This window comes from Amblyomma maculatum, chromosome 11 (assembly GCF_055883805.1).
Source record: "Amblyomma maculatum isolate TAMU_Amacu chromosome 11, ASM5588380v1, whole genome shotgun sequence".
In the NCBI taxonomy this organism is placed as follows: domain Eukaryota; kingdom Metazoa; phylum Arthropoda; class Arachnida; order Ixodida; family Ixodidae; genus Amblyomma; species Amblyomma maculatum.
In genome coordinates, this window is record NC_139354.1 from 11,012,084 (window position 1) to 11,030,512 (window position 18,429).

At 46.4% G+C, this 18,429-nt stretch overlaps 1 protein-coding gene across 2 annotated transcripts in view; it reads left to right on the forward strand.

Annotated features, from left to right (window-relative positions):
- The first annotated feature begins 3,314 nt into the window (after positions 1-3,314).
- The window catches only part of LOC146172856 (cGMP-inhibited 3',5'-cyclic phosphodiesterase 3A-like), a 309,367-nt gene continuing 294,252 nt past the window's right edge, over positions 3,315-18,429 (forward strand). For both annotated transcript variants that reach the window (XM_084583823.1, XM_084583825.1), the window contains exon 1: positions 3,315-4,746. In XM_084583823.1, the coding sequence (XP_084439949.1) occupies positions 3,997-4,746 (750 nt within the window). In that variant the 5' untranslated portion in view covers positions 3,315-3,996. The remainder of the gene's footprint in view (positions 4,747-18,429) is intronic.

Below are 18,429 nucleotides of genomic sequence, written 5' to 3' on the forward strand. Positions count from 1 at the left end.
CGGCTTATAGTTTGTTCTGATAATATATTCCTTAATTCCGAGTCCCCATTGAAAACTTTCGGTGAAGCACTCGGTGTAGACATTGATTGTTTCAGGTTTCAGGTTAATTAGTTGGCATCAGAAATCATTTTAAAGAACCCATAAAAAAGGTTACATGATGCACGGCAGTGTAAGAACGTCTTTAAATCCTGAATTGTATGAAATGTCGCTGTACGATTACCGTTGCGTAACAACAGATTCAACAACGACTGTTGGGGTATTACATTCGCACACACTGAGGAAGCAATTTGATAGTGACACTCAGACATGCTTCTAACTTCCACAACAATGACAAGCCCGGGAGGAGGATTGCGCCGCAAATGAGCGAAGACTTTTGATTATCCGATACTACACCCCGTCTGCGATATAATCCGCTTCCGCAAAAACATTCCGAACGCAACGGCAGGAACACTCTGAATGCTTCCCGGGACAATTACCACGCTCCGGTCGCGCCAACACTACTCCACTACACTGACGCGTAGTCTCGGGAACAGGAGTTTAGCAGCTGCGAAAAACTAGCATATCAAGTAGCAATGATGAATAAAAGCAACAGAAGCGAATTTGCTAAGCAAGATTACAAAATCAAAGTGATGCTTTAGTTTCGGCCGCTTTTCGATGGAGGCGAAAAGCTAGGCGCCCGTGTGCTGTGCGACGTCAGTGCACGTTAAAGAACCCCAGGTGGTCGAAATTTCCGGAGTCTTCCACTACGGCCTCTCTCATAGCCTGAGTCGCTTTGGGACGTTAAACCCAAAAAACCAACCAACCATCATTCAAAGAGGAATGAAACTCGTGAAGCTAATAATTAGAGCCTGCCATAAGCAAAAATGTGTACAATACTTTCAACCCTCTGTGTGAAGTTTTAACGCTTCACGTTTGTGTTGTTTATGTTTGTACCAAACGCATCTCCGTAAGGCAACAAGTATACTGAAACATGGTTGGAAACGTTTAACATGGACGTCCTTTATTAGGCACCCCGCCATGGTGGCTCAGTTGTATAGGATGCTAGACTGCTGACCCCATGCACGTGGGTTCGATACCTGCAGCGGCAATCGCTTCTGTATGAAGATGAAAAGCAAGGCGCATGTGTACCGTGCCAGTGCACGCCATAAATAGCTCTAGTCGAAATTGCGAGATTTCGCCACTTGGCGTCCTCTTATAGTCTGAGCCACTCTGGGACGTTAAATCACTATAAACCAAGCCAAATTTATTTATTAGGCACAGTTTCGGAATTCTTGGGCACGAATGCCGTGGCGGCACCTTGCATCAAAACGACGACAGCCTGTCATCACGTGTGCTCCAGATGTTGGACGTGTCAGCTTCATTGGGGACCTAAAAGAAGGTCATTAACGGAAACCAGCCTTCTATGAATGTGAGAGAATATCGTTACGGTTATATCCTTTCGTTACACTGCGTTACACTTTCCAGGCGGGTATCGGTGTTTGCGTTGCATACAGCTACAACCTTGAGGTGATCTCCCGAAGATCACTCAAAATCAAATTGAAACATGTAATAGGCTGTGCTTTCTTGCGATATTTTGTCTACGCGCTTGTACCCTTCATGATAAATTTAAATAACTAAAGTTCTGAAGTTCTGTGTGCCACGGACGAATCGAAAGCCAGCTTTCAAGTTTACCTTGAATACTGCGCAAAGCAATGAAGCCCAATTTGCAACCAAGCGTTCAGCGCCTGCACCATGGACATTGCCTTCAAGCACATGACTCGGAACGCAGTGCTTGCAGAACAAGTCCTCACACTAAAAGCCGCGCATCATTTCCGGGATACATCAGGAAGCATCAACGCTACAGCGTTAGGGAAACTCGTTTTCCAAGTAAGGCTAAACTGCTGCCACATGCCTGAAGAATATTATTAACGAGCGTACAGAACAACCTTTTGTTGTTATCATTAGCCATGCACCCTACAATTCCCTGCTAAGACAAAGACCGCCAAAGTGAAGTAAAGTTATGAAAGCCACAGTGTTCAATTTTAAGGTTTATCGAATTTGGTTGTAGCCCATGAACACAGCAGAATGCGCTTAAAGCTTCCTTGATTAGTTTTGCACTAGGCATTTTCCTACGATATCATTTCACGGAAAATGAACCACAATAAAGCGGCGCATTTGGAAACGTTGTTAGGAAAAAGAAGGAAAAACAAGCGGGCCTGATGTGAACTCAGTGAAAGATTAGAACTTTTCAATGCGAGCAATTGTTGGTTGCTCATAGTTTGGAATATTTCTATTCACCAGATGCAAACATCGTTTGCCTTTATTCAGTTTTACAGTTTGTGGACTAAGGAGGAGTAACGGGACTGCTTAACGACAAACGCCCGGGAATGTGTAATCAGGAAATACCCATTATAAATTTCAACCGGTAATATAAAATATGCGTCACTAAGATTTAGGTTATTACCGGCTCGTAGTAGGAGCATCGCGTTCCTTCAGCAGCGCTTTAATGGATTGCGGGAAAGTTTGGAATATAGAAAATGTGTCAAAGATTTAAGTGACCGGTACGCCTAGTATCAGCATCGTGTTCTCTCTCCAGCGCTTTCATGGATCGCGTGAAATTTAAGGGCAGCACGTTATTATCCAGACATGCATGTTTCAGAACCGCATGATTGAGAAAAGCAGCATAATATGCCCAAAAACAACGCCGCAAGTGCACTCCATTTACGCATCGGTCCAATCTGTGAGCACGACCGCTTACATATACTCGCTTTCGGTCAGCCTTTCAAATCTGCCTGCGAGGCGCTCTTCATCGTTTTCCAGCCCCTAGTGCCTGTATCGCTCCACGGTCGTGCGGCGCTGATATGGGGAGGCCAGCCAGCACTAACTAGGATTTCCTTCTCTAGCTCCCATCTCCAAACAAACGCCGCGGCGTGGTGAGCGCCTACAGCGCCGGCCAGCTGCTGGCCAGCTTTCTCTCATGGGAAAGCGAAAACAACAAACAGTCGAATGTGCTGGAGGGGGTGGAACGGTAGAGAGGGGAGGGAAACGTGGGGTGGAAAGGCCGCCCGCTTGAGCGTGCCGCCAAAACACTTCCCGCTCAATGCCGCACACGGCACAGTCGACCGGTGCAGCGGAGCAAGAGTCGATGCTAGCGCCACCGATTAGGTCCGGGCGTCTCCGGCGCAGCTATCATAGCGCAGCCGTTCCCTTTTCCCCGGGTCGCTGATACGTCATATTGGCGTCACCAACGAACGTCACGGGCGTCACGGCTATCCCAGCGGCCCCTGCGCCAAGCACCCGCTGCCAGCCGGTGGCGCGCAAAGAGGCGGCGCAAAGTGAACGCGGGGAGGAACCTGGAGCCTCAGCAGCGGCGCTTGTTTTTCCTCGCCCGCGCGGCTTCCGTGCTGTCCGAGAGGAGCGCGCCGGTTTCGCTCCTCAGCTGTTTGGCGCCGATTCGGTGCTGCGCCGCGCCACGGCCGCTGCTGCGTCGCCGTCTTCGTCGCTGCAACGAGTGCGCGCGGTTCGCTGTTGCCGCGCAAAAGAAAAACAGCCACGCGTGTCTGTCGTGATCACGCTGTCGCCGGATTCCCCGGCTGTTCTGTGCTGGTGTAGTGGGTGTGCGCGTGTTCCGGCGCCCGTGGGTGCCGTTCTGCAGTGCGCTGCCTCCACCGCTGTTATGTGTTATTGCTCTAGTGAGACAGTGTGAGAGCCCGACCATCATTACAACCACACTTCCCTTATTCCACGCCGGATAAGAGAGAAGCAGATACACAGGGGACGCCCACTTGCTGACACTATCGGCATTGTCACTCGGAGGTGCAAAAGAAGAGACGTTGGAGAGGGGACTGTTAACTTCTCTCAGCTTTGTTTTCGTCATGCCGGTGGTGGAACCCGAGTTCGCCGCGCTTCGCGCGTTTGAGCCCGCCGGCGCGTGACAGTTGGGCGCGCGCTCGTTTCCGCGTCCACCATCGCCCACCCTCGACGACTCTCCTCCTTCGGTGCGCCGTCGTCCCAGGCATGGCGACGTCCTCGCCGGCCGATCAAGGCGTCGGCGGCTACGTGTCTATCTGGCTGCGACCCCCGGAGCAACAGGCCGCTCCGGGCACGGCTGCCGCAAGAGCCTACGGCTACTACGGTGGATGCGGCGGTAAATGGGCTCTCACCGCTACCATCGGCATCATCGCAGTCGCCTCCTTGCTCCCCGACGCGGCACGATGCGTGGTGTCCAGCTTCGTCCCGCTGTGGGCGGTGCTTTGCGCGCACTACTGGTTCTGCCTCGCGACCCGAGGACGCTTCAAGGCATCTGACGGCTTCGTCGTGGCACTGTCCGGCATTGTCAGTGACCTTTCAGCCGGAGGAGTAGCCGGGCGCCTTCCTAGTCCCGCCGGTCTTCTGGCGTCCACCGCTGTCTGGGCCGTGGTTTCTATGTCGGCGTGCGCTGTTGCTGCTCCGCGTGCCCTGGGTGCACTGCCCTCTCTGGCGGCCCTGCGACTTGTGGCACTCGTGTCCCTTGTTGCAGGTTGGCCCAGTTGGGTGCGCGCCACAGTGGGACACCTTTGTGGACTGTGCGGACTATTGGCTGCTCGATTCACCGAGGCGCAGCTCCGGGCCGGGCACGTGTCTTCACTGGTGTCTCCTGACGGAAGACTGTTGGCAGTGCGGAGGCGTCGCACAGGAAGCTCGCCGGGATTGCACGGACTAGCCAAGGGACGTCGTACCTCGCTACCCGTGCTCGGACAACGCCAATACTATGGCCCAGGGTATCAGGTGAGACGGCGGGGCAGTGAATGCTTTGTGGCATTCGCCATGTGGCACTTTGGAACACCAATGGCTGTGTGTGAGCCAGGAGTTCTCCCACATGCGACAACGCTGTGTCATCCTGCTTGGAGGAGAGACCAGTGTAATTGGTCAAGGAAAATATATGCGGACCGCGGTGTCGGCTAGGGCAGCCGACTGAGGGTAACCCAGCGTCGAGGCATGGTGCTACAATAGAGGCAGTTTATTCCGCACACTTATGCACTCACGTCACGCGAACAGGACGCAGACAATATAAAAAAATGCTCAAACCGTATTGAAGTATAAAGACAACCCACTAAATACAAGCCTAAACTAAAACACATAGTAGAACAGAGATTGCAAGCAAATGGCGCTCAGGGCCCGGATTCTTTCATTGGGTAAACATTCTCAAAGCTCCGCTCCTATTGGTCGATGTTTCCGACGGGTAGCGCCCACTAATAGGAGCGGGGATATCTAATCGGTTTGAGACTGTTTTTTGATTCAAAGCAACAAGACGGCACAAAGCTGCCACCACGTCGTCGTTGGCAATCACTCTCACTTTAGCAACTTGGATGGAATACGCTCGTGCTCTTGGGTATCATCAGCTTGAAGTCATGAAAAATGAAATGTTAGTTCATTTTTAATTTACAACTCTTGCGCTTTGCTTCAAATACTGCCGTACCTTTCTTTTTCAGCGAGCAACAAAGATCTGAGCAGTATATAGCGTTGATTTCGCTTACATCGAACCTTTAGCCGATATTCAATGGATAACAGTATTCATAACCAGTGAACTGTTTTTCCGTGGCGGAGAACTGGCTGGTGGTACTTAATAGAGAAATTTAGCTTGCCAGGAACGTACTGACGTAGACGCATACCGGTTTGCCGGACCTCCCCTGCGCACGCGCATTGACAGGGGTGAGTGCAATCGCGGCCACTGCGTCTGCGTTGTAGGGGTATACGGTAGACCGGTATACGTCTACATAAGTACTTCTCCGGCAAGCTAAATATCTCTATTATTTGGCCGGCATCGATCAGATACAGACTGTAGAAATAGTCAGGAGCTCGGGCTGCGGTAAGCACCTGAACGAAACCCTGTTTTGAATGGGGTGCCTTCTCGCGCCGAGCCCGGTCGCCATGTGCTGCCACACGATCGATGTTGCGCGCCGCCAAAGGTGCTTGTGGTACGAACGGTGTTTTCGAAAGCTGCCAGCCGCAGCTGGTGACGCGAGATGATACGAGCAACAGATAAGTGTTGCACGTGGAGCCGAATAAGACTCTCTTTCTCGCTCGTTAATTGAACATACGGAAGCATTCCTACGGAATAGTTGGCACGTTCGGTATTGCGTCAAGGAACGGATATCTTGCTACATTTTGTTCGCAAACAGAGAAAGGGGAACGAGGGAAGATAAGGCGTGGTGGATGGCCGGAATTCCACTCGTCGAATTTGAAGGGCACTGCTCCACAGTTAGCCTTCTTCATCAGTGCTTGCTTGCACTGAGTTCTGCAGTCAATTATGCCTGAACCGCTTTGAAAGGTGTAGCATCTGGCTTCTGCATTTCTGAAACGACCTCAAGGCACTGCGTTGTCAAAGGGGAAAGGCACTTAATACCATGCCGGAAGCAAAAGCGAACATCGCTTGAGAAAACAACATACTGCAGTAGCTTTTTTTGTGCTGATCCATTTCGACAACGCCAGCTCACGAGAACAACATGAACTATATGATCTTTTTAATTCGTGCAGTTGGCACCATGAGGCAGTCTCGCTAATTGGATACCTACAATGTCAACATGATACAAAACAATATCTGAGTTCCGCGCTGGCGGAATATCGAATAATAGTGTGAGCGTTACAACTGAGTCTGATTGTTGAATAATTGCATGTTACTGAATCGCTGTATGAGAAACATCTTCTCGATTCCGAGGCTTTCTGACGAACGTCACCTAATTCAAAACCTCCTAACTCCTTCACGGCGCTCTTTGCATAATATCCAAATATATCATTTCTTCACTGCTGCTTCTATACACTTACTGTTCCTTTGCTTTCATGTACGTTCGCGTTGTAGTCATTTAGAGCAAATGAGGGGAGTTGTCGTATGATACTGAGCCCATGGCACATGTATTGACAGGGCATGGAATTCTAACAACGCATGTGGCGTTCGCTGTCAATGAGTGCAATTGAAAGCAAAAATTCCCGGTGTGGTCAGGTAGGAGAAACAGAGAAGGAACTCTTACTTCTTACTCGGGTGACAAAGGTCGAGCTTTGAAATGGTTCATTATCCGACGAATCCTTTTTGAATGCATAGTTTTCTGAAGTACATAACAGCTCAATAAGCAGTGCACAAGCAGTATATATCCTGAAGAGTATAACAGCTAAATAATCAGTATATTAAAGCTAAGGCTAATAAATGGCGAAGAGACGAAAGAACATACCCCTATTTTCACTTTTGCTTTTGTATCTGGCTTGCAACGTAATTAAATGACTAATTGATCTGGAAGGTGAACACGGAAACAGGCAAGGACAAGCTTGATTGCTTCGTGCTCAGGCTTGAGAAGCGATCGTCGAACACATTCTAAGGATCTGTTCTCGTTAACGTTAGTGCGGCCTGTACACCTCTTTTATGCATTAATTACATATGATTCCAAGCTGTGCAGCGCAGGCAAATGTCTGCAACTGGTTGAACAATTCTGAAACAGATATTCAACAGGTTTTCATGGGCGCACCTTTCTTCTGTGGAATATACCTATCCGTGCTTCATCATATCATCAACTGCTACTGTTGATGCTGATGATGGTAGTCATGACGACGATGGGTAGAGCTTACGCTATACTGGTTTGCAGGTGCTTGTGTGCAGCTGCATCCCGGAACTGCACTCTGGAGTCAGTAGATTGAAACAGGCACCCGGACATGTCACGCTTCTATGTTAAACGTGAATAAGAGGGATTTTTTAATGGCATTGTTTTCTACAGCGCAACAGCTGGAGCCCGTCAGTCGTGTTTATTTCGTGATCTCAAGATAAAATAGAAAGGGTGAAAATAAATAATTGCCTAAATGACACTGCTGCTGTTTTCCGGTGCTGTGTGTGTGGTTGATTACCATTGTCACTTTCCTGGTTTAAAGCGATATGAAAAAAACGAAAAAGAAAAGTTGACGACATAGTTCACACTAATAAAGAGAAGCAGCCTTACTTCCCCGCAAATTTCTTAGGTGCTCAGCCTCGCTTCTTTCACGATCTAAGTAGAAAAACAATGCTTATCAAACAAAAAAGTATATATTCGAACATCTGTTCCTGAGTGCCATTTAGCTGTATAGTACAAAGCATTCGTGGCATCTTAAGGAAGGTCAATCGTTCCCCGTATATAAATGTCGACAGAGCTGTATAATTAAACGAAATGCCTGCTTCTGTTATTGCAGAGCACCTCCGTAAAGATTTCTAAAATGGCAGCGTGCGGATATCATATCTTACTGATTCCTAACGTATTTTCAGCGTTATGCATGGAAATACTGCTCTTACTGAAGTCAGTGTTAATAATATTAAGGAGAACTGGGCAGTTCGTCCTTTTTTATGTCGCAGCGCGCTATTCAATCGTTTTTCCTGCGATGCATATAACATGCTTTAAAGCAAAGCAGCACGTCGTGCATACTAAAACGGGATCATTACATTTGTATTCAGGACAAAATATCGCGTGTTATTATATTACTCTTACACTTTTCCACCCGTTGCTCGGCATAAATGCCTTAAAAGATTTTTTCTTTATTACAAACGCTGCTGCGATTTTATTGCTCTGAAAAAAATTGGGTGCGCCCTTTAAGTACGTACGGCACCGTACTGTCTCTTTGTTCACATAGGTTAATTATGATAAGAAGCCCAAGATTCACGGAGCGAAAAGAGAAAAGGGGTGTTAGAGTACGGACAGATATCTACATGACAGATAAGAAAAAAAGTTGCTGTGATCGGGAACGTGTACTTAAATATCGACCGGCAGTTGAGATTTTAGTCAAACCGTGTTTAGCGTCACACACGCGCACGCACACTCTCGCCCATATAAACACAGAACAGTTGCGAGAATGCAATCGTCTCCCGTTATTATTTTCCCCGTAAGTGTTTGGGCGCACTTGTATGCGTATAACATAACAGAAATTTTACTCGCCCAATTTTCTTCCCGTATCTTGAGAACAAACATTTCGCCTCAATGCACGAATCAACGCGGTCGCGGGCTTTTGTGCGCTTTAGCGACGAAAACGCGAGTAGCAGAGACGCCGGATCGATATCTCTGCAAAAGACGGCCGAGAACCGTCAACAAACGGTGCGTGCGGGTACGTCTGTCTGCGCGTTTTATCTCGGGGGGTAGCGAAACGGAACGTGTATGTTGGCGACTAAGAAAGGACGCGACTGAACCCTGGAACATCAGGAACCGTAAAAAGGAGAAAAAGTTTCATTTTGTTTTTCGCCGATCATGCGACGCGCCTCCGCGAATTCTGTCTCCCTCGTCTTGGGATCGGTTCGGCTCTCGAGATGCTTTCGTTTTTTTTTTTCTGTCATCGAATCCCTACCGAAAAATCCACCAGCCCCAGTCTGGCGTTTCCACCAGAGCGGGAGTTCAGACACGGTTGAGGTGTGCACGACCTGGTGTGTTTATTCTGGTGTGTTTCAGACACGGTTCTGGTGTGCTTTTCCTGGTTGTTATCGCTCTAGTGTTTGCGGCTGGTGCATTGTTAGGACCGTCCTGGTGTCTCTGGTAAAACTAACATGGTATTTCGCTGCAAATACTCGTTACTTTTCATGTTGCTCACAAGGGATATATGTTATCAAATTGCTTAACTATATGGCTGGTACAGTATGAAATATCGGGAAGCAACAAAAACGTAGCTCTTTATTTGGTTTTCAATCATTGTCACAAACTCCCGCCTTTATGGTCAACAGAGGCACGGGATCCCCCTTACGGTTACCCGTCGTTGCTCTATGAGATTTGAGAACACATTTCAAAGTTAGGCCGGTCAACCGGTGAAGTACGTGTGTCGGTGTGTGATTGAGGAATAAGTTCAAGAAGATCACGTTCTTTTACAAACAATTGAATATTTATAGATAGTAGTTCAAATTACACTGCATAAAAATTAAAAAAAGGAAAAACACAACGCCACGATAGTGATAAAAGACGACTCGATAAACGACAAGAGGAAAACCCGACAATGAACAAAACACTGCGATAAAAGATGACCATAAAGATAACAAAGCAAATATTAAAGATATAATAAGCATGAGCAAGGGTTACAAAGAAAACGCAGCGTAAAATACTAAGCCAGATTAAGGTTAAACAGAGGCGAAAACAATATTCAATTAAAAAAGTCTGTGGCAAAAAGTAATTCTCACGGCTTCCTTTTAGATGAGGCGTTGACGTTGCTGAGTTGATCGGTAGCGGCGGCCGTACAGATGAGGAGAACGATGAGTTGATCGCGGGTTCGGTGAAAAACAAGACACTTTCCCAGATGGTGGATAATTCCTGAAGACAAAAATAATAACCCCAAATGAGTATGAAATAATAAAATTTTATGATCACGTATACACTTGAAATAGAGCACTTGAGCGATCAGTTATCTCCGGAAGATAACTGTTATCGGTGTTATGTGTTAGACACATGTTAGGTAAAGGCAAGTCCACTTGCTGAAAAGTTGGCTTGTGGAATGAGTCTCACTCAGTACCTGCTCGGTTTACCTTTTTTCATTATGCGCCTCTTCTCATCACCTCTTTCTACGCTGGACACAAAGTCAAGATGGGACACTGCATGTGGAAAGAAGTGGCGATTTACAACAAGCCTTCAAACATAAAAATGCCTCCCCCTTCCCCGGTGGTGCAGTGGTTAGGGCACTCGACGGCCGGCCCAAGAATGTAAAATCGAATTCCGGCTACGGCGGCTGTGTTTCGATCAAGAAACGCTAGGTGCTTATGTGCTGTGCGATGTGATCGCAAAAAAAAAAAAAAAAAAAAGGCCCATTTTGTTTTTCACCGATCATGCAACGCGCCTCCGCCAATTCCGTCACCCGCGTCTTGTGATCGGTTCCGCTCTCGAGGCGATTTTGATTTTTCGTCGAATATGGTTCGTAGTTACCTTTGTCGTTGCATCCTTAAATATATGTCGCTATTTACACGAGTTTAATTTCGTTGAGCTTCGTTGTTGTGTTCTTGGAACGCTCACCAATGTTCTCACGTGCGTTACTGTTTACACACAGCGTTCTTGGAGAAAACATAATGGCCTCTGCGTTATATTTAGCGCGACGTAGCTCACATTCAACTATTCATGGTATACATGGATGGTGACGGCAGTAATGTTTTAATCGCAATACCAGTTGTATTTTCAAATATCCACTATTTTCTTAATTCCTATTTCCTTGTTTGTGTCTGTTTTCGTCCGCTCACCTTATAACATAATGACGGATGTCTGACCTTGTACAAGATAGCTATGTGTGCATTCGGACAGTGTTTTAGACATTGTTGTCAGCAGGCCATGTCGTATCGATGGTGATGATACGAACGCGTAGAGTTCAATGAGCAACATTTTGTTTGATATCAGGTGTTTCAGGCAAGCCCGCTGCTTACATTTAGATATAGGTTTTCTTTTGGAAATTATTTTTGCAGTGTTGCAATACCAGTGTCGGCTGCGGCACCTTTACTGACGTCTGCAAAACTGGTGTTACTCTGTCGCAGAAGCCATCTTACCTCAAAAAGTCTATATTTAGTTATTCATAACGTGTTTTTGATACGCTTGCTTGCACTCAATCGTCAACTACATCTAAGGAGCCAGTGAAGCTGTTAAGAGCTTTTACACTTTGAACCTAACCTTGGCGTACTGCGTGGGAAATGAACTGAATTTGAACTGACATTCTGGCACATACGTAGCACACGTCATCTTTCTTGTTTTGGACTTAGAACGCCTAGAATTAAGTGTATTGAACGAGCACAAGAAACATTACTTAAACATAGGGCTTCTTAGATATCCCTTAAGAGGAGAATGTCGAAAGCCTACCTTTCATATATATCCTATAATTTGCCTCCTATCGTTAGCTTCTTCTCAGCATTCGTTGCAGTGCTACATATAATTAAAATTGGTTTACAGAAAAGGGAAGGCGCACTATCTGTCACACTTGCTCCGACAAGTGTGCGTTTGGATGGTACACCAACGCTGCTGTCGTGCGGCGTTCCTTGGTTGGTTGGTTCATAGGAAGGGAAAGGCGCAGTATCTGTCACACTTGCTCTGTGGACACCTGAACCGCGCCGTAAGGGAAGGGATGAAGGTGGGGGTGAAGGTGGATAGCGAGAAAGGGGGGCCGTAGTGGAGGGCTACGGAGTAATTTCGACCACCTGGGGATCTTTAACGTGCGCTGACATCGCACAGCACACGGACGCCACTTCGTTTCGCCTCCATCGAAACGCAACCGCCGAGGCCGGGATTCGATCCCGGGAACTCCGGCACTGTAGTCGGGCGTCGTACCACTGCACCACCCCGGCGGGGCACGTTCCTTGGCACGTGTTCAAGTGTGGCATTGCAGATGGCAGGGAGGCATCCCGACTCGACCAATCAGAACACCGCAAAAGCGGGACGCACTTTGTCCACGACAGCATCAGCCATTAAAGGCTATCGCCTTAAAAGAGTGTGAAGAGTCTATTTGTCCATGCCTAGAAACCTAGAAAAATACCTAGAAACCATAACATTGATACCTTTTAATGTTACGTTATAGTTCGACCACTTAGGATATTTAACGTCTACTTACATCGAATAGAAGACGGGTGCCTTTTCGTTTCGCCTCCATCATAACAAGGCTCGGTTCGAATCATGGGCGCTCTGGCTCGACCCCTGTGAATGATGCATGTCGAGTAAGTGCAAATAGATCAGTGGAAAACGAGCAAGAAAGTATCAGTTGCTTAAATTGCGAGGCGTTCTCGAGTCCTCCTATCCGCAGTGGTCTTTCAATTCGACGTCTACAGGTTGAAACCTACGTGCTTGAACCATATTGAATCCGCAGTGGTGGCGCAGTAGTTAGGAGGATCGACCCAAGGATGCGCAATCTAATCCCTGCCACGGCGGCTGCTTTTCTACGGAGGAGAAAATCAAGGCGTCCGTGCGCTGTGCGATGTTAGTGCACGTTAAAGAACCACATGCGGTCGAAATTTCCGGAGTCCTCCACTACGACGTCTCTCATAGACTGAGCCGCTTGGGATGTTAACCGCTATAAAACAAACCAAGCCTATTTAAATCGCCTAATACAAGGCGTTAGTTGTTATACTCAGGCAATACCGATGGTAAGCATACCTAGAAATTTTGATGACATTCTAGAAAATAGTTTTTGAACGTAATTTTTCGCATATTGCGTAACTTCACGATATCAATCAATGTTAACGTAAGTCTTGCCTCTGCAGGCTTCTAATTTGTTGCTACTAATTATCATAAACCTGTCCGACTGGGTCTTCAGCGGCAGTTTAATTACTTTCGAGGGCAGAACAAAGTTCAGAAGAAAAGTTTTGCAGCGCATTGGAAGTTTAGATCATTTCTGTCTGTATTGTTACGTGAGCGATAATGTATTTGCAGATATCTACGTATTTACAGAATGTATTTACAGAGAAGAAATTAAGGACAGTTCGTCCTCGTTGTCGTCGTCTGGAGATCGAGGCCGGCAAGAAAAAACAAAGTTCATACTTGGCATCGCCATGGCTTGGCATACCACGCTACATAAGGTCCGCTTTAGGAGGGTAAAAGTTTCTCGGAGAGACTGACGCGGCGAGGAGAGGTCCAATGACCATATAATACGTGGTAGTGTAAGGGGACCAAGACACGCTTCTTTCTGGCTTGGTTTTACTGCAGCTTTGGATTTCTTTTCTGGTCCTGATAGTTCTAGCCATGTGTCGCGGTAAATGTACCGCGTAATTACAATCCATTTGAATACAAATGAAGTCGATAGTTAAGCGCTCTGTGCCACTGATCTCCTTGTTTCTGTGCTCTTTGCGCGCTGGCTCCTGCACGTAAGTCTGGCTGCGCACAAAAAAAAAAAAAAAAAAAAAAAATCTCGAAATAACCTGTGACCCCTGTAGATTTGCGTGGTCTTTCTTTTTACATTGTGTTTCGCGCACTTGGGAACAAAGTTCGAGCGCATGGCAATGCTGTGCGTGATGGCCGAATAAAGAGATATATGGCGCCTGAGATGCGCCACCGCTTCTTGAGTAACACTTCGTCCGGGCGTTTGTTCCACAGTCACTACCGCCTTACGGAAGGAAGAAGCCAATCCTTTTTTTTTTTTCTTTTATTAAGAGGCTAACTCCTGTTTGAGTGCACTCATATCTGGCGCGCTGTGCATTGCGTACTCCCAAACAGCGGAACGGGACATTGCATCAAGAACTCGCAACGGCATTGCGCGTCAATTTTTACGACTCGTGCTTTGTAGTCCGCAGGGTTGCGAAGCGCGCAGGTTTGCATCAAATACGCTTGTTTTCTGCGAGTGTTAAAGGCGAACGAAACACGTTTAGGGACAGCGGCCCATAATTCCGGTTTGTCGATTTATACGCAAGCCTCTTCGATCGTTGCCGTTAAGCTGATGTGTTAGAGCGCGCCGATACGTATGTACTCTGCAGACGTAGAAAGGGACGAAAAGCTTGCTCTCCGCTTTTGCGATCTTCATTGTTTGGTAACTATTCGTGATTGCTTTGTCCCGGTTACATTTTAGTGGCTTCTGGCGGGGCGGCTGATTCCAGAGGAGATCTGTATGTGTTCGGTCTTTGCGCCGATCTGTAGTCGCTGTTATGACCAATGTAGCCTTCATGTGCGTTTTTATGCGCGGGCGGGCCTCTTTCCTGTAATGTTTATGTCATTTAGAGTTTAGCCCACTGTTGTGGAGCAATTTCCAGCCAGGCTCTCTGCGTGGGAACTTTTATGGCGGCGATTGCACACGGGATCTCTGTAAAGCGTAAATGGCGATGGTGTAACATGGGATAAATAAACATCACTGCGTCCTCCATTCTGTCGGAGGACTGTTTTCGACTAAACTGGACCGAGCGACTCATTTGGGAGTGCGATAGATCATGCAGGACACGCACATATCGTGGAACGACCGTTCTTGGCAATCTATAGCTAACACAACATGCCGGCTTGGTTGGCATTGAAGTCTCTCATCTAGACGACAGAAGATTTGAAATGTAGATGCTGTGGATTGTATACTTCCTTCCGGTGTCCAAGTATTCTTCTTGTGCTGAACCTGTGACACCGTGTTTGGTTAGCGAGATGCGCCCAACTTAACTGACTGCTGATCCAATTACATTTTCATTTTCATATCGCTTCCGATGCTTCAAACGATTGGTAAGCGCTGCGAGTAGACAATACCAGCTCTAGGGATTGAAGTTGGAGCATGGGTCCCGGTGATATGCATGGGAGAGTGTCCGCTTGTCGTGTCTAATTTTTTGCTCCTTCGTATTTCTATTTAGTTAGGGATAAGTAGTTAGGGATAAGGGTAGATGAAGAATACCTCAGTAATCTGCGATTTGCTGATGACATTTCCTTGCTAAGCAACTCGGGGGATGAACTGCAAATAATGATTGATGACCTAGACAGGAAAAGTAGAAAGGTAGGCTTGAAAATCAATATGCAGAAGACTAAGGTAATGTTCAACAGCCTCGGGAAGGAACACCAGTTTACATTAGGTAGCGAAGTACTGGAAGTAGTAGGCGATTATGTCTATACTTAGGACACGTAGTAACCGCAGATTCGGACCATGAAAAGGAAATAACAAGAAGAATAAGATTGGGATGGAGCGTATTTGGCAAGCACTCGCAGATTATGATTAGCAGCTTACCGGTATCGCTCAAGAGGAAAGTATACAACAGTTGCATCTTGCCTGTACTCACCTATGGGGCTGAAACGTGGAGGCTAACCAAGAGAATTCTACTTAAGGTGAGGACAACCCAGAGGGCTATGGAACGAAAAATGGTAGGGGTAACATTAAGAGATAGGAAGCGTGCCGAGTGGGTCAGAGACATAACTCAATTTACCGACATTCTAGTGGAAATTAAGAAGAAGAAATGGGCATGGGCAGGACATGTAGTGCGAAGAGAGGATAACCGATGGTCGCTGAGGGTAACAAACTCGATTCCAAGGGAAGGAAAGCGTAGCAGGGGGCGGCAGAGAGTTAGGTGGGCGGATGAGATTAAGTTCGCAGGGGTCAAGTGGATGCAACTAGCACAGAACCGGGTTAAGTGGAGAAATATGGGAGAGGCATTCGCCCTGCAGTGGGTATAGTCAGGCTGATGATGATGATGATGATGATGATGATGATTTCTATTATTTTCCTTCCGGCATCGTTCTCTTGCCCTTTGAACGAGGAGAGTAGACACAGCGTCGACGTACGTCTCAAGACCTGAGCAGTGCTGTCAAATCGTCGCAATTGTTCTCCCGAGATCTGAGCACCATCGCAGCTGGCGGTGGATGCACAGAACAAATACGCTCTGTTGCAATGCTCAGCGCGTCGCCTATAGCGTTGCGTTCGAATAGTGGGTAAGAGCTCGTAGTTATAGTTGCTGTAGCCATGAGTCTCTGGCAATGTACCGCGTAACTACGACCCCATTTAGGTTGCAGCGTTGCGTTCGGATTGTGGGCCAAAGCTCGTAGTGCGGCCTTCTTCCCATCGCCTTCCTTTTCTGTAGCATCCTTGCATTCGTGGATACTTTGAGGACAGAGACCGGGTTATAGTGAAGAACTAACGTGTAAATTTGACCTTAGTTCATTTTTCACGAAATCAGAAACAGACAGCGGGACAGAGCGAATTGTTCCCAGCGTTTCTTAAGCGTCCTTTCTTCTGATGCTGCCCAGCGGTTTCAAAAGTAATGCATGGAATAGACACCGAATGCACACTGAATATCCTCTTCGGTGTTTGTTCGGACTGCCAATTTTTTTTTTTTCTTTCCTCAAGTTGCGAGACAGGAAACGCATATCCAGTAACTGTCGCTGAGCACTCTGTGCGGCATGGTGTAAACGGCAGTAACAATTATCACTAATACATGGTACAAGTACGCATAGGTAGTAAATAATTAATTAATAAATTATGACGTGTATTGCAAGCTTCTATTCCTTGAGTAGCGTGAATACATGAGGAGAGGTCGGTGCACGATAGTACCAGTTGCATTTTCATCGCAGAGGGGAAAGAAATCACAGCACATGGGCAATTATAATACATGACACAACACGTGCTATAAACAAAATAGTAAAATCGAAGAAAATGGAGTGGAAATAGGGCTCAGAGCTAAGCCCATACCTGGGCCTACTCAGAGTCAGATAATTGTACAAGAGATGACGGAGATGGCGTGAAGTTAGCTGATCCGTGTTTCTTACGCTATATTCGAGTTGAAACCCTACTCGCCTCTGAATTGACACGTGTGTGATAATGCCAACGTTAAAAAAGTAGTGTTGTAAAGAGTTAGTTTACACTAAAAGAGAGGAGGGGAAGCCGGTGGCTATGTTTTTATTTAAAATCACCGGATGCTTGTTTAGCACTTAATGTGATCTAAGACAGGGGCGGTACGTGGCGTCTTCTCTTTCTTTATTACTGTCTTTAGCAAGATGACGGTTCGAAATAAACAGGCCGATTTTGCAGGCACTTTCACAATATCGGCTCAGATTTGAACAATGTAAATATAGTTGCGTAAATAAATAAATAAATTGTATTAACTTAATAATTTGCTTCGTAATTCTACAAAATTCGGTACGAAATTTAATCCGTGATTATTCGTGAACATGAAGGTTACAAATGAAATCTTGAGAGAGAGAGAGGGAGAGAGAGAGAGGGGGACTGTGATTACGAACGTATAACATAAATATAGTGCTGATAAAGGTTCAAACTCCGGGCATTACTTGAAAATAATCGTGCTGGACCTACATTCGTGACGTCGAAAATTGCACAGCAGAAACAGCTCCTGTCATAGCAAGCATAGAGAGGGTGCTGTTAGAAAAAAAAAAAGAGAACTAAATGAGATTTGCGAGGTCAGAGAACGCCATATCAGCGAGGATTGAACGCTCGACTGAGACGCTACGGTATTAGAGGCTCAATGAGCCTAATAAGGGTCAGCGTACAGTGCACTGGGGTGATTGGCACTGAAGTTTCTTTTTGTTACAGGTTAAAATAAAAAGAAAGTTGGAAAAACAGAAATCAGATATAAGTGGTGAGGCTAAAGCCAATTTGTCGGTGGGAGGGAGAGAAGTAGCTCTTCTTTTTGCTGCTTTGCGATATAACTTTCTATTGATTGTATAAAAAAAAAAAACTGATAGAACCGAGTGTTGAGATCGTTTCTTCTTAGCATGGTTGGCGAACTTCGCTTCGTAAGCAATAGTTTACGCTGTCTCTTCCAGTACTGAAAGAGACGTTCTTTGAAAAGAACGGAATGCAAGTGATCTAAGGGCGTGTGTTTTTTCACAACGGCAGATGAGAGCGGTTTTATTACTATTTGCGACCGCGCTAAATCCCCAGGTTGTCATCAGGGAAACGCACATGGTCGAAAGCTTTAACAGTTATTTTTTCCCCATGGTAAGCACAGAGTACTGCTTACAATCAATCAATCAATCAATCAATCAATCAATCAATCAATCAATCAATCAATCAATAAATCAATAAATCAATAAATCAATAAATAAATAAATAAATAAATAA